At 42.6% G+C, this 14346-nt stretch overlaps 1 protein-coding gene across 1 annotated transcript in view; it reads left to right on the top strand.

Annotated features, from left to right (window-relative positions):
- LOC146064021 (transcription factor E2-alpha-like) overlaps positions 1–14346 on the top strand; it is a 158754-nt gene that overhangs the window by 101014 nt on the left and 43394 nt on the right. The window contains exons 8-9 of the mRNA XM_083177032.1: positions 7497–7626; positions 9683–9732. Coding sequence (XP_083033158.1) covers positions 7497–7626; positions 9683–9732 — 180 coding nt within the window. The remainder of the gene's footprint in view (positions 1–7496; positions 7627–9682; positions 9733–14346) is intronic.

Below are 14346 nucleotides of genomic sequence, written 5' to 3'. Positions count from 1 at the left end.
GCACATGCGCAAACACAAAACATGGGCGGAACGAACGCACCCGGACATATCCGCACCAACCAGAATAAGGGCTTATGTCTTATAGCAGAACTAGACATATATGAGCTAAGGCATAATTCACATAAATGAACTCCAGACAATGCGTTCATTCAGACGGTTAGGCGCTACGGTATTTAATCTAAAGATCCACATCGACTCTTATTTGAGAAGGCGTTTAACCCTATCTCCGCCACAATTTGATGGCGGGATGTGGTCTATCATAATGTACCGTAGGGATTCCAAGGGATGTCCCTGTTCTCTGAAATGGATTGCCACTGGTTGATCCGCTTTTTTGCCACCTAAAGCAGCCTTAATGGATGATCTATGCATAGCCATGCATTCTTTGAATTTTCTCAATGTCAAGCCAATATAATAGAGTCCACATGGACATATAATAGCATAGATCACGAACTGAGTGTCACATGTGAGCACATGGCTAATGCCATACACTTTTGATGTATGAGGATGTTTGAACTCTTTGGCCGCAATGAGAAAATTGCACGTGGCACAATGAGGGCACCTTTAGCAACCTGGTTTTTTATGCATAACGTTATGGTGGTCACTAGCACCAAAACCCATAATATCAGAGTGTACAAGACTATCACGTAAATTACGTCCTCTTGTTCATTCTTAAATGCAGGTAGAGTGCTATCAGATGCCACAATTGGCCACAGGGCTTTGCTGGCGATTGGAACAACCATACTAGATGAGTCAAATTTTGAAATAAAGGGGAACACATTTCCTGTATTTTTCTTAACCTGGGGTTTTAAGAGATCTTCCCTCTTAAGTTTACGAGCCCTTTCTTTGGACAGCAATAATTTATCCAAGGGGTACCCCCTAGTGCGAAATTTCTCAATGATCAGGTTTAATTCAAAGTCCATTCTAGTGGGGTCACTGCAAATCCGTCTTGCACGTACCATCTGCGAGTACGGAAGACCGTTTTTAAGTGCAGGTGGGTGACGACTGCTGGCAAGCAGTAGCGTATTCCTGTCGGTGGGTTTTCTAAACACCGAAGTGTTGATCACGCCATCAGATAGCGCGACCAGCACGTCCAGGAATTCAATGGATGTCTTACTAGATTTATAAGTAAACTTAATGGGCGTATCTGCTGCATTCATTTCCTCCATCATCATATTAAACTGTACCTCACCACCGTCCCAGAACATAAATAGGACATCTATGTATCTGCAGAACGTCCGGATAGGCTGGCCAAAACGATGTTTAAAAAATAATTCATTTTCAAAATTGAACATAAATACATCAGCGTAGGCCGGGGCGACCGCCGCCCCCATAGCACAACCGGACGTCTGCAGATACATATTGCCGTCTAACAGAAAATAGTTCTTAGTGAGCACTAACTGCAGTAACTCTAAATACAAAGAAATGTTAAAGTCAAAATTCTCCAGACCATTCAAAAACTCACACATAGCTGACAGCCCCTGAGAGTGCGGAATGGATGTATATAGGCTTGATACGTCCATTATGCACATAATGGTGTGTTCCTGTAACTCATTAGTATTGGCAATTGCATTCAGGAAACTGGTCGTGTCTCGAAGAAATGAAGGCTGTATAACGACATGTGGTTGGATTAGCATATCAAGGAGCTGTGATACCAGTTGATATAAACTCCCCCTGGCAGAGATGATGGGTCTGCCAGGAGGAGTGGTGCTGTTTTTATGCACCTTTGGCAAAGAATATAACACTGGTATCACAGGTTCCTTTACCTTTAAAGCAGCAGCACATTTACTATCCAAGTGAAACTAGTTACTGCTTGATCAATGATCCCAAAGAGTTCCAGTTGTCTTGTGGGCATGGCGCCCACTGGCATAGTTCAGTTGTTCCACCATAAGGCGCAAAGCATCTAAACCAATCTAAAGTACTGAATTAGTGCCCAAATACCTGTCTTATCATGCATTTCTTCTCACCACTGAGGCTATTCACGTTATGCATATTTAGAGATTTATAATTTTATGAAGTCACTTTAAATAAATATACATATACCAGTTTTTTTTTGTTTTTTTTAACAAGCATGCATATGTTAACAAACACCACCTTGGAAGTTTAGGTAGGACCAATGTGTTGAAAGTTGTTCTCTTCTATTTAAATCCATTTGTACTCTTTTCAAACTGAATTGCAGAAATGGGAGTAACGTTTAAAGGCGTCACTAAACCCGAATGGAAAGTTACATAAGTTATAAGATAAAAAATAAAAAACACCTAGAAACAAATACCAATAAATGTGTAATACGTATACTGTTCTCTATGAAATTGGCATAGCCCACCGTCTGAAATACCTGCCTCATACTTCTGCCAGGTTGTGCCCATCCGTGCTCATTGATTCTATCTTCATTTTGTGGTAGTTTATGGTGCAGGAAATATTGCCCAGTTGGTAGGAAGAATACATAATCCTGCAAGCAGTTGACCCATTGGTGTGGCAAATAAGGCTAAAAAGAGATTATCTATTTTGAGGGACACTATATGGACAAAAGTATTTGACCACATCTGTTGCTGATTGAAACACTGGAATTCAATAATTCCCAGGTGTATAAAATCAAGCACCTAGTCATGCTGTTTCCATTTGCTAACTTCTGTTATTTGAAGAGCTTGGTGAATTCAAGCATGTTACTGTGATAGTATACCATCTTTGTGTTTAGATGGTTCATATAAATTTATCCCTGCTGACTATTACATGTTCAGCTGTAAGTGCAGGCGTTTAGGAATAGCAGCAACTCAGCCATGAGCGGAAGACCACAGCAATCACAGGGCGAGCTGGATGACTGCCTAAGGCCCATGATGAGTAGAAGTAGTTAATGCTTAGCTGAATAGTTCCACAATTCCACTGGCATTAATGTAAGCACAAAAACTGAAGTTTATTAGAGGAGGGATATAGGTATGGGGCTGTTTTTCAGAGTTTGGGTTAGGCTTCTTTTTCTCCTGCGAAGGGCAATTTTAATGTTTTTAGTGTACTGCGATGGCCACATTGACTGGTGCTGCGATATGTCCACTAGTGCCCATTTGGCACAGAGAATTGCAAACACAGTGCAGAATCACAACACTGTCCATGTCCCGCTTAATGCTTTTCAAAGCTTCCAGTGTGACTTTGATACACGAGTGGTGGTGGGTGCACGCCTTTCACCATGCATGTAACACGTGCTACGGCGGAGCACAGTTGAGCTGGGCTACATCTGTAATAAGACATTTTAAATAAAAGTTTGGGTAAGTCCCTTTTTTATTCCAACATGACTGTACCCCTGTGCACAAAGCAAGGAGTATAAAGGTATAATGGTATTGCAAATGCAAATTGCAAATACAAATGTGCCAGCGCTAAAGTATAAAACCCAAAACCACCAAACAAACAAGATTAGTGGACACCAAAGGCTTATTTCACTGTGGAAAATGTGCAGCGTGCAAGAACCTCACCAATATAACAACAAAAGTCGCACATACATGGACATCTACCACCACCAGTGACACATTCCGCTACAAACAACACCTCTCATGCGAAACCAAGGGGGTAGTATATTTATTGAGATGCCCCTGTAATTTGGAATACGTAGGTAGGGACCATAAGACAGTTAAAGAACAGGCTATATGAACATTTAAGAAACATCAGAATTGGATATGATAAGCATAGCATATAACTACACTTTAAACAGACACATGGGTCCAACCCTAAGGGGTTAACATTCATAGCCATTGAAGCACCCACAGTAAACTGGAGAGGAGGTGACCACACTGAGATCCTAAACAAGAGAGACTTGTTCTGGATCTTTTCCCTCAAAACCCTACATCCAGGAGGTTTGAACATAGACTTCCATAATGGTAACCTGCAATAATCAGCCTCGACATCTATCCTTCATTAGAATTCCTACAAAACCATCTCCTTCATAACTAGTAAACCGTGTGCACATTCTGCACGCAGGTTAAACGGACATTCAGCTTATACCTGCTGCATCAAGTATGGAACATATATCCATGCACCTCCCGCCCACAGTCTGAACAACCACCCACACAGAACATGGATACCATGAGTGACACAGCTTGAAACCTATCAATGCATTAGGGGAGGGACTAAGATCCCCTTATAGACCAGACACTACGTGAACATTAACATCCTTGAAAAAGGCAGATTGGCGGCCGAAACACGTTGGACATCCACCCACCCACCACCACAGCACAAGTCTCCTCCCGACCCAGCCGGGGAGTCGAGCACATACAGCTCCCACCCCCCTGTCACTCCGGGCCGACGCTCTCCAGCTGAACCCGGAAGTGACGGCGGCACAAGGTGCAGCAGTGTGGAACTACTGCCAGCATTGTGGGCGCCGGTGAAGACACCAGGAGGCGAGGGACACCTCCACATACCGACCATCAGGGTATCGGGTAAGTGCGCAATGCACCACCGGTTGGGTTAGGGACGAGAGCCCCCGGTGCCATTCACTCTGACCCCATAGACTTCTCTTACAGAGACTTGCTCCTCATCCCACCCCCAGACATCTTTGCTTTGCCCACACACAGAAAGCCAGCCCAATATCCCATACCCTCCCTCCATCCCCGCCACATCACCAGTGGTCAGCAGACACGTAGAGTGAGAGCTGATCCACTGGGAGCATTGTGACAACACCCCCCATTCACCGGTCTCCCATCCTGTGTGTCAAACACACAGGCAACATTATATCCCTTGCTTGTATTTTGCACTTGTAAATACATTTTCGGTACTTATTTCCTAGCACGGCTCCTGCGATCAAGATTGTATCCATCGGGTCTAAAAAAGTCGCGTTGATCGCATCGCATGCAACCAAATCACATTCAATGCGATCGACGCAATTTTTACATTGGAATCAATGTGAAATGGTCCCTGAGACCCGATTTTACATTGGCCCCAATGTTAAATGGCCCCCAACCCCAACTTTTATTGTTTCCCAACCCTGATGGGTCAAATGCCCCCCCATTGTTAACGCGACTCCACAATCAAAGCCAAGCCGAAGTGTGGCGAGCGCAGCGGCGTGGAGTTGACTTTATATAGTGTGGTGAGCGGACGCGCTCTACTTCACAGGTATTACGCGTCCCCTCGCGGGGCTCGCCAGAGCTTCGGGCTCGGTGGCTCGCTGCGCTCGCCACACTATATAAGATCAACTCCACGTCGACGTGGATAGTGGGGGTATGAAAAGGTTGGAGGACGTGTACCGCCGCTCCTCGGGTCTTGCTGCGCTCGCCACGCTTCGGGTTTGCGTTCAACGTGGGGTGCCATTAACAATAGGTGGGGGGGGGGGGGGCATTTGTCATGTCAAATACCCATAAGGGTGGCTATACAATGAAAAATCGGGTCCGTTGGCCCATTTAACATTGTTCCCTATGTAAAATCGCATCGGTCGCATCGCATGCCTTAACTTAAGGCATGCGATGGATGCGATTTTTTAATTGTCGGGGAAAAGGCTAAATGTAGCCCTGAAATCGCGTCGGTCGCGTCCATCGCATACCTTAAGTTAAGGTATGCGATCACCTGTGACGGGCGCCGTGCTAGGAAATAAGTACCAAATTTTCCACTCTTGCATCCCACTACTTAGTGATAATCCTTTGTCACCATCAGTGCATAACACCAGGTACACACCTAGAGGGTGAGCGCGGAACCAATAACCTATCAACTATAATGGTATTGGTTTGAGGAGTTCGGAGTGTAAGAACTTGACTGAGCTGTGCAGAACCATAAGCTCAACCCCATTGAGCACCTTTTGGATGAACTGGAATGGTGATTGGTGATTTTAGTTCAACATCAGTGCCTTGCCTCAAAAATGCTCTACAACATACAAAGTGAATGAATTACCAATGATACACTCCAAAAGCTTGTGGAAAGCCTTCCAAGAAGAATGGAAGGTGTTATAGCTCCAAAGGGGGACTAACTCCTTACTAAAGTATATGTATTTAAATACAGTGTTATTACAATCTCTGTTGGTGTATTGGTCAAGCATCCAAATAAGTTTGTCCATTCTGTTTTCTAGTGTCAAGTTGCTGAAATTACCAATTAAATACTTACGGAATATAAATATTAAGTTTTAAGAAATGCGTTCCCAAACTTGAATAGTATTGAAAGTCTTAGACTGGTTCTGCAAGGAAGAATGGGGAAAAAGTTCTAAAAACAAGAGTAGAGATACCAATCTGGCCCCAACAGATGTTTCGCGATTTTGTCATTGAAAGTCAGTTTTTCTTGACCCTAACCCTCATAGAACCCAACAGCTATATTTAGAGGATTTTGATCTGTGGAAATGAGTTGGATAATTACTGTCCCAGCAGAATTTAGATTCAAAGGTATATTTATGAAGTAGCTGCTTTATTCATGTTTGGTTTTGAGGTCAAATCTGCTGCTCCTCCATATGCCCTTCAGTCACCTGTGCATGATAAAAAAAATCTAAATGAAAACCTGAGCTGTAGAGGGTGCAAGGAGTCTGGCATTAGGAAACATTGGTATGGTTGTACACATTGCTCAAACTTTTGAACTTGTTACATTTAAAATGGAATTTTTGTATTGCGTTAAATATGGCAGATAATAACTACACAATTAAATGTGTAAAAATGTTCAGTTTGTACGGAGCAGGGGACCGCCTGATTTTTGGCTTGGTTATTATTTGAAACCTTTTAACATAGACTATAACTCTGTTAAGCCCCATACACAAGGGTGCAGAGAGGCTGAGCATCGTGCTTAAGCACAATCGCTCAACACACTTCGCGGTGCACACCACGATGTGTTTTGAACGATCTGTGCAGCACAAGGCTTTGCCTATTGTTTATAGGAAAAGCCCTGCGATCTAGCAGGAAAGCTGTAGGGCACACGGAGCAATCCTTGCTCGATTTCTAAGCAACCTTGTCAGATTGCTTAGAAATGGGGCCGCAATTGCCCAATGTGTATGCCTCTTGAGGCTGGGTACATATTTGGCTGACCCACTGACCAAATCTATCAATTGATAAGGTGTATGTTCAAACGAGTTTTGTGCATATGCATTAATTCACTGCCCAATGTATAGCAGCAGAATAATTTGAATAGCTAACCTATGGCACGGAACACTTTATATAGTGTGGCGAGCGGACGCGCACTACTTCACAGGTATTACGCGTCCCCTCGCGGGGCTCGCCACGCTTCGGGCTCGGTGGCTCGCTGCGCTCGCCACACTATATAAGATCAACTCCACGCGGACGTGGATAGTGGGGGTATGAAAAGGTCGGAGGACGCGTACCGCCGCCCCTCGGCAGTAAAGCTATTGGTGTGTACTAGTAAAGCTTTTGGTGCAGCATATTTTACATTGAGAATCGTTCTGTAAGTTTTCTTCAGCTACAAAATTTATACCAAAATGTAATCATGCATTATATTTTCCAGTCTCCAATATTGACTAATATCCTTGCAGCCCTTTCTTAAGCATTGGTGGCATGTATCGAGTACTTGTCTTGACTTTTGCAATGTCTTTGCAGCCCGGATTTTTGCCTGGTGAGTTGGGAATGAACAGCCCCAGTGCTCTCTCCCCCAGTGCAGGAAAAGGAAGCTCACAGTATTACCCATACCCAAATAGTTCACGGCGGCGTCCAGGAGATGGTAACCTTGGTAAGAGTTATATTTCAGCTTGAGGTCTTATGTTTATTTTTAACAATAGTTGCATATGAATGGGTGTCTTGTATGAGAGACATAAAATATTAATTTCCAACCACTTTTTAAAGCTGTATACACATTAGATATGTGTATTCAGAGTGATTATGCTTGACTGGACCTGGCGGTGGTGACGGCATGGCAAGTGCCTACACCCTTGCCGATGATGTCTGTGATAAGGGATAGTGGGGGGCCATGATGCACTCTGCAGCATGGCTCTCACTAACTATGTCCATCATTGTTCGTGCATGCAGGGCCAATGGAGGAAGTTGTTGACTACGGACTCGAACACGCAGAGTCTGTGACAGTACATGCACACTAGATGATATGCACAAAAATGTTGTTATGATATGTCATTATTCTGTATATCGTTTAGAGAGTCAGGGATTTCTATTCTCAGTCAACCCACAACATTAAAACATTTTCATAACTTTTTTTTTTTATACAAAATTGAAAGACAATTACAAAAAACATTTGAAGTATGAAATCTATGCCTAGATACTGTATGCCACATTTCTTATGAGCAATGGGCAATACCAAGCATGGCACCTTCTATCAACCGTAAAAGCAGAAAAAGGTTAATGGTGAATGTAAACTGTGATGGTGGTTTTCATGTTAGAGTTAGGATGCTGCTGTCACCATCACCAAGAATTCCAGCACATAGTGGTTAAGTATTCTAACCCTCTCCCATTTGTAACGGTCACTTCTCACAGCCTAACTCTGACCCTATCCCCGCTTCCTGACATTATTACACTCAGGACATTGTCTGTCAGGATTCTGGCGCTAGTCTTTTGATCACCATCACTCTGGGTGATTCTCAGCTGAAAGCCGTCCACCGCCCATCTGGTGGTATTACCAGCAGATAAGCAGTGGGGTGGACTCTTTTTCCATAGCTTCTTGCTATGGAAAGCAGTCCTCCATGAGTAAAATTGCTTGGACGGGCAAAATACACTTAGTGTGTATGCACCTTAAGCATTGAGATGCCAACTACATCACCATGTGTCTTGTCACTGCCAGATACACATCTGATATGGGTTAGACTGGAGAACTAACTACATTTATAATTGCATCTACATAGTCCGGTTTAGTACCTAGCACACCTACCACTGTGGGTTTATTTAGGATAGACATTGTATCTTTTAGCGTGCCTTCTTGAAGTTATTCATTTGGATACTTTTAATTTGTATGAAACATGAGCTGGTTGGTTTTTGAGAAGTGTAGCCAAAACTACTACTCATAAGATTTTTTAAACTAAGCTTAAGCTGAAAGTCAAGAGAAGGTAGATTTGATTTAGATTTGTCTTCTGTTCATTTACCCATTGCCTTCAAAGCAGCATCAAATTCTTCTAGGGACACTTGCATGGTGTCAGGGATTTGTCTAGTTGCTATGATCATCATTTTCTTATGCAGGTTGAACAGTGTCTTTAACTGAAACTGAGACAGCTGTGTAGCAGGCTTAAAACTGGGCTACAAACAGCAAAACTGTGCTGCAAAGGACAGTTTCAGGTCACCGGTCATACACCATGGCAAGACTGGGCACAGCAACAAGAAACAAAGTAGTTTTACTGCATCAGCAAGGTCTTTCCCAGACAAAGATTTTAAAGCCGTCTGGGGTTTCTGTCTGGGATTACATAAAGTGACAGAAGGATTTGAGCAATCCTGCATCCACCAAAGATCTGTGATCAACCTCCCTGCTGAGTTCCATCAAAAACTGTATGCAAGTTTACCTAGAAGACCTGATGCTATTTTGAAAGCAAAACCTCAAATATTTATTTAATTTAGACTTCTCTTTTGTTAATTGATCAAATGAACTCACTTCTATTTTTGAAAGCAATCTTAATTTGCAGCATTTTTTCCACACCTGCCTAAAACTTTAGTACTGTGTTTGAATGCATGTACAGTGTGTGTGTGTGTGTGTATGTGTGTGTGTGTTTAATTGTGTTATTTAATTGTATATAGTATTTTATTTTATTTCATTATATCCTAACAAACTGACAAACATTGTTATCATGCAGATTCCCAACCTAAAAAAGTGCGTAAGGTGCCCCCAGGACTTCCATCTTCTGTAAGTAGTACATTTTGCAATTTGTTAAAAAAATAACAGGGCAGTGATCCATGGTGGAATAGAGGGATGTTACTATCATGTATGGGCAGGGGCATATGAAATATAGGCCATGTTTGATGTTAGCATTTATTGCAAAGTAATAGTTTTGCTGCCAATACATGCTGCTCTGTTGGTATAGATATAGGGAAGTTGATCCAATATTGTATGCGGCCCCAAAACAGCCCTCTTTCACAATCAATATGTTGATGACTTTTATAAATGTGATCATGATGATGACCCTATGTAGACTTTTGTGTGCGTCTGTGTGGTCAACTGCTCTAAGAAGCCCAAATGGTAGCAAGGGATTTAACGCCTCACTTGAGACTGGCTAGATATTGTCCACTTTGACTTCTTAAATATGTGGGCAAACTGGACTTTGCACTGAGCAATTCTGCTATTGGTTTCAAGCCCCAGGTTCAGTCAGTGCTGCTGACACCAGAAGCCAGAAATGCCAGAAGCATTTACAACTGAAAAATATCTGTTGTACTCTATATTTCACTAGCAAAAAAGACTGCTCCAATTTCTTGGCAATACATATGTGAAGGCATTTTTGCCAGCACCTACACTAGTTTTAAGCTTTGAGTTAGTAACCTAAAAACATGTATGTATAATAGATTAGGGTCCAGGCAGTCATCACTTTAATACTGCACAGCAGGCCCTGCCTTGCACACGTTTCCCTCTACGTATGGCCAGCTCTGATGTAGTGAGACAAGCCTGCACATCCTGTATGCCTTAGATACCTGCTCTCAGCAGAAGAGGTGTTATAGCAGAGAAAATTGAGAGCACAGGGGATACAGAGACCAAAGGAAAATAAGGCGACAAATGGATAAATGAGTTTGCAGGAATGTGACATGCACACGTTGTTTGTTCAGGTGAGGGGAGTGTCACCTAACAGCTGCTGGGAGATGCCTCCGCTATTGGCCACAGAAAAGGGAATTATGGGCAGCTTTGGGTGGTGTGATTAGCATTGTGTATCTATAGCACTGAGCCTAAATTGTGCAAAAAGGAACAGGAAGCTTACGGGAAAAAAGGGTGGGTGATTCTCTAGGTGGCAATAGTATACCTTAAGCAAACATAGTTGCAGTCAAGTAGAGGCTGCGTCTACAAAGAGTATGTATGTGTGTGTGTATGTGTGTATATATATATATATATATATATATATATATATATATATATATATATATATATATATGTATGTGTGTGTGTGTATATATATGTATATATATATATATATATATATATATATATATATATATATATATATATATATATCTCAGTGTCTCTTGTTACAGAGAAACCAGCACCAGTCCAGGTAAATTCCATAATCCATTTTAATCTTTTCCAAAAGACATCAAATCCTCATAGCAGCGAGGTAGTAGCAGACACCCAACAGGCTATACATTACATCATACGCCAGACAATAATCGTCATCCTCGACGGCCGTTTCGGTGCTATGCTATGGTTTCTCTGTAACAAGAGACACTGAGAATATCTTATTGGTACCGTGCACAGTCTAAACTGTCATCATTGTGGAGTGTTGTGCGATTTACATCTGCTGCTATATATATATATATATATATATATATATATATATATATATATATATATATATATATATATAGAAAGGAGGCGCACCATAGTGTAGTATTTCAGATTTTAAAACAACAATCCTTTACTGGTAGAATAAAAACACTCACAAGAGTACACATGTTATTTTGCTATAACACAGTTTTCGCATAAAACAAAGTATATCACCACATTGGCAGCAAACACGCTTTTCTCCAGCCTGGCTCCCGGACCTCGCTGCGTCACAACCAGCGTCCTCTCAGCTCCGCCCAAACGCGTTTCAAGTATACCTGACTTTCTGAAGGAGAAAGGCTGGAGAAAAGCGTGTTTGCTGCCAATGTGGTGATATACTTTGTTTTATGCGAAAACTGTGTTATAGCAATATAACACGTGTACTCTTGTGAGTGTTTTTATTCTACCAGTAAAGGATTGTTGATTTAAAATCTGAAATACTACACTATGGTGCGCCTCCTTTCTTTCTATTTTTCTATGCATTACAGTTTGGGCTAGTTGGAAGAGCCCTATATAGGAGAGCAGCACAAGCCTGAACAAATATCTCTTGGATGGTATTTTGATCAGGGTATGTCCTGACGAAAGAGGTCAATAAAACCTCAGAAACGTTGACCACACGCCCGAATGGTGTAGTATCTTTATTTCATTGAACAGTCTCCCTGAGTGCCGGCCTGGTTCTGCAATGAACCCCCTGAACCTTCTATGACTCTCTGGCAGGGTCACCGGGAGCAATTGGTCTTCTATCCGAGTGCCGGACTTGTTGCACTATATATATCAGTTCGTTTAGGAAGGGTGCGCTGACACCTGCAGTCCCACAAAGGGTAACACTGGGCTTGTTTCACAAGCTCAAACTGTATACACTAGTCCATTCAAATGTAATTAGGACAGCTGCTCCCCGATGCCAGAGCCTGATCCCAACGGCTCGAGAACAAAGATTCTGGAAAGAGAGGAAGACAAAGGGGGCGCCTATGGTGTATTACCGTTTTTATTCATTAAAAAACAGACTACTGATATAGTCATAAAACAACGGGATATACTACCCGCACCAAGTAATCCATCAGCTGTGGACTGAACTACCACATGATTTCAATAAAAAGATTCCCACTGGCAACACTGCTGCTACAATCTTATTTAGACTCATGACACCTCAGGCACCGCCGGCAATGTCCCGCACTGTCGTCCGGACCCGGGCTCCAACACAGTCCTTTCCACAGCTCCGTCAGTGGGAGATCCGTTCAGCGTCACAGTAGCCACGCCCCAACGCGTTTCGTCACCAGACTTCGTCAGAGGGGTGGCGACTGTGACGCTCAATCCCTCCCTTAAACGAATATGCAGCCCAATCACTGCTCAAATCCTTTACATATACAATATTAGTATGTTCCATCTTTCAGGATCAACTTTTCTGATTATCAGATATAGTTTCTGTGCGTACAAGGGATTGTAATATATATATATATATATATATATATATATATATATATATATATATATATATATATATATACATATATACTAAATGCATGTTTTAAAAGATCTAGTATCTGAATGCTAGTTTTGCTTATCTGTGTGGTTGATGACGAAAGCCCATTTGTCAACTGATTAAACCTTCTCATGGAGCTAGCTTCATGCAAATAATTCACAGAGAAGGGTTGCCTATTTTAACATATAATGCAGGTTCTATAAAAGCAAAAGCTAAAAGGAATGCCAATTTGTTGGTTAGGCTTATAGCTTCAATGTACCGCCTTGAAATAATCCTACAGAGAATTTCTAAGTCTTTTTTTTTTTTTTTTTTTTTGATTATATTTTTCTACTACCTGGAACCAAGTTCTGACTTACAAAGTAGAACAGGAGAGAAAAGATGTCCCTTGTTGGTGCACCAAAGATAAAGAAGATAAAATTTAACTTTTATTATTTATTAGTTAAGAACTGCGAGATAAAAATGACAACAAATGACAGTAACAAAGGTGGGGTTCACACAATTTTAAAACCAAGGTGGCAGGCAGATGTTGCAAGATTGTTATGTAGTGTTTTATACTGTGTGTTCGGTCTCTCCAGATATTAAATCTGGTAGAACAATTGGCGTAATTGAGCGGGGGTTTCAAGTAGCCCCTCGTAGTAATCGCTCTAAAGCCACAAAGTACAGTGCCGGTAAGGGTGATTAATATCCTCGTTTTACCCCTCTGTTGGATGCACTAATACGATAAGAGAGCACCCTGTGTGGGTAAAGATCCGGCGTGAAAACGCTCAAGGATCAAAATGGGTGACTAGGCACCCCAGGGTGTCTCGGCTGCGATAAATTCAGGTGGAGCCGCCTCCTGGAGTTCACACACATGCAACAGTCGGCACCGTTGTGGGGACTGTCATGGTGTCTCACTCACTCCTGAAAGGATTTGGTCCCACTGCTGCAATCTTCTGCACCAGTTGCAGATTACCCGGTGTGTATGGTCTCTGACTTGGAAAACGTTCCAATACAGGACCTGGATGAACACACCACCGGTGTGGCAAGCTGTGCCACTACACTTGGAGCCGCCTCCAGAGTGTTGCTAATACTGGATAGTGAGCGCAGGTTAAGGGACTAACGCAGCCAAGAGACTAAACACAATCAAAATACATATATGAAAAATAACAAAAAGTAGCAAACATCTGCCTGCGCACCGCTAGCCGGCACGCGCTTCGCAGATAATAGCTTCCTCAGGGCCAATCAGATCACAGTAACGAAGGGTTTAAGTAGTAGTAGTAATATGCTGTGCTCCAATGAGCTTAGCGTATGTTGGACGCGCCTCCGGAAGCAAGTCCGGAGTTCGCCGTCCAATCCTGACTGATCAGACAGTGCGAGCCCCTGGACGGGGTCTCGCGTAGTTCCGTGATGCGCACGGCGTGCTTGTAACGCTGGTAACCAGGGCTGTGTGTCATAAAGTAGGCGGTGCCGGTAGTAGACGGCATAGTGGTTGTCAAGGCAGCCGGAGATGCCGCGTTCTCATTGGTGGGTGAGTCTGT

The sequence above is a fragment of the Crinia signifera genome, chromosome 1, assembly GCF_055691185.1.
Source record: "Crinia signifera chromosome 1, ASM5569118v1, whole genome shotgun sequence".
Taxonomy (NCBI): Eukaryota; Metazoa; Chordata; class Amphibia; order Anura; family Myobatrachidae; genus Crinia; species Crinia signifera.
Note: the sequence above shows the minus strand (reverse complement) of the source record. Positions and strands in the feature narration are given on the sequence as shown.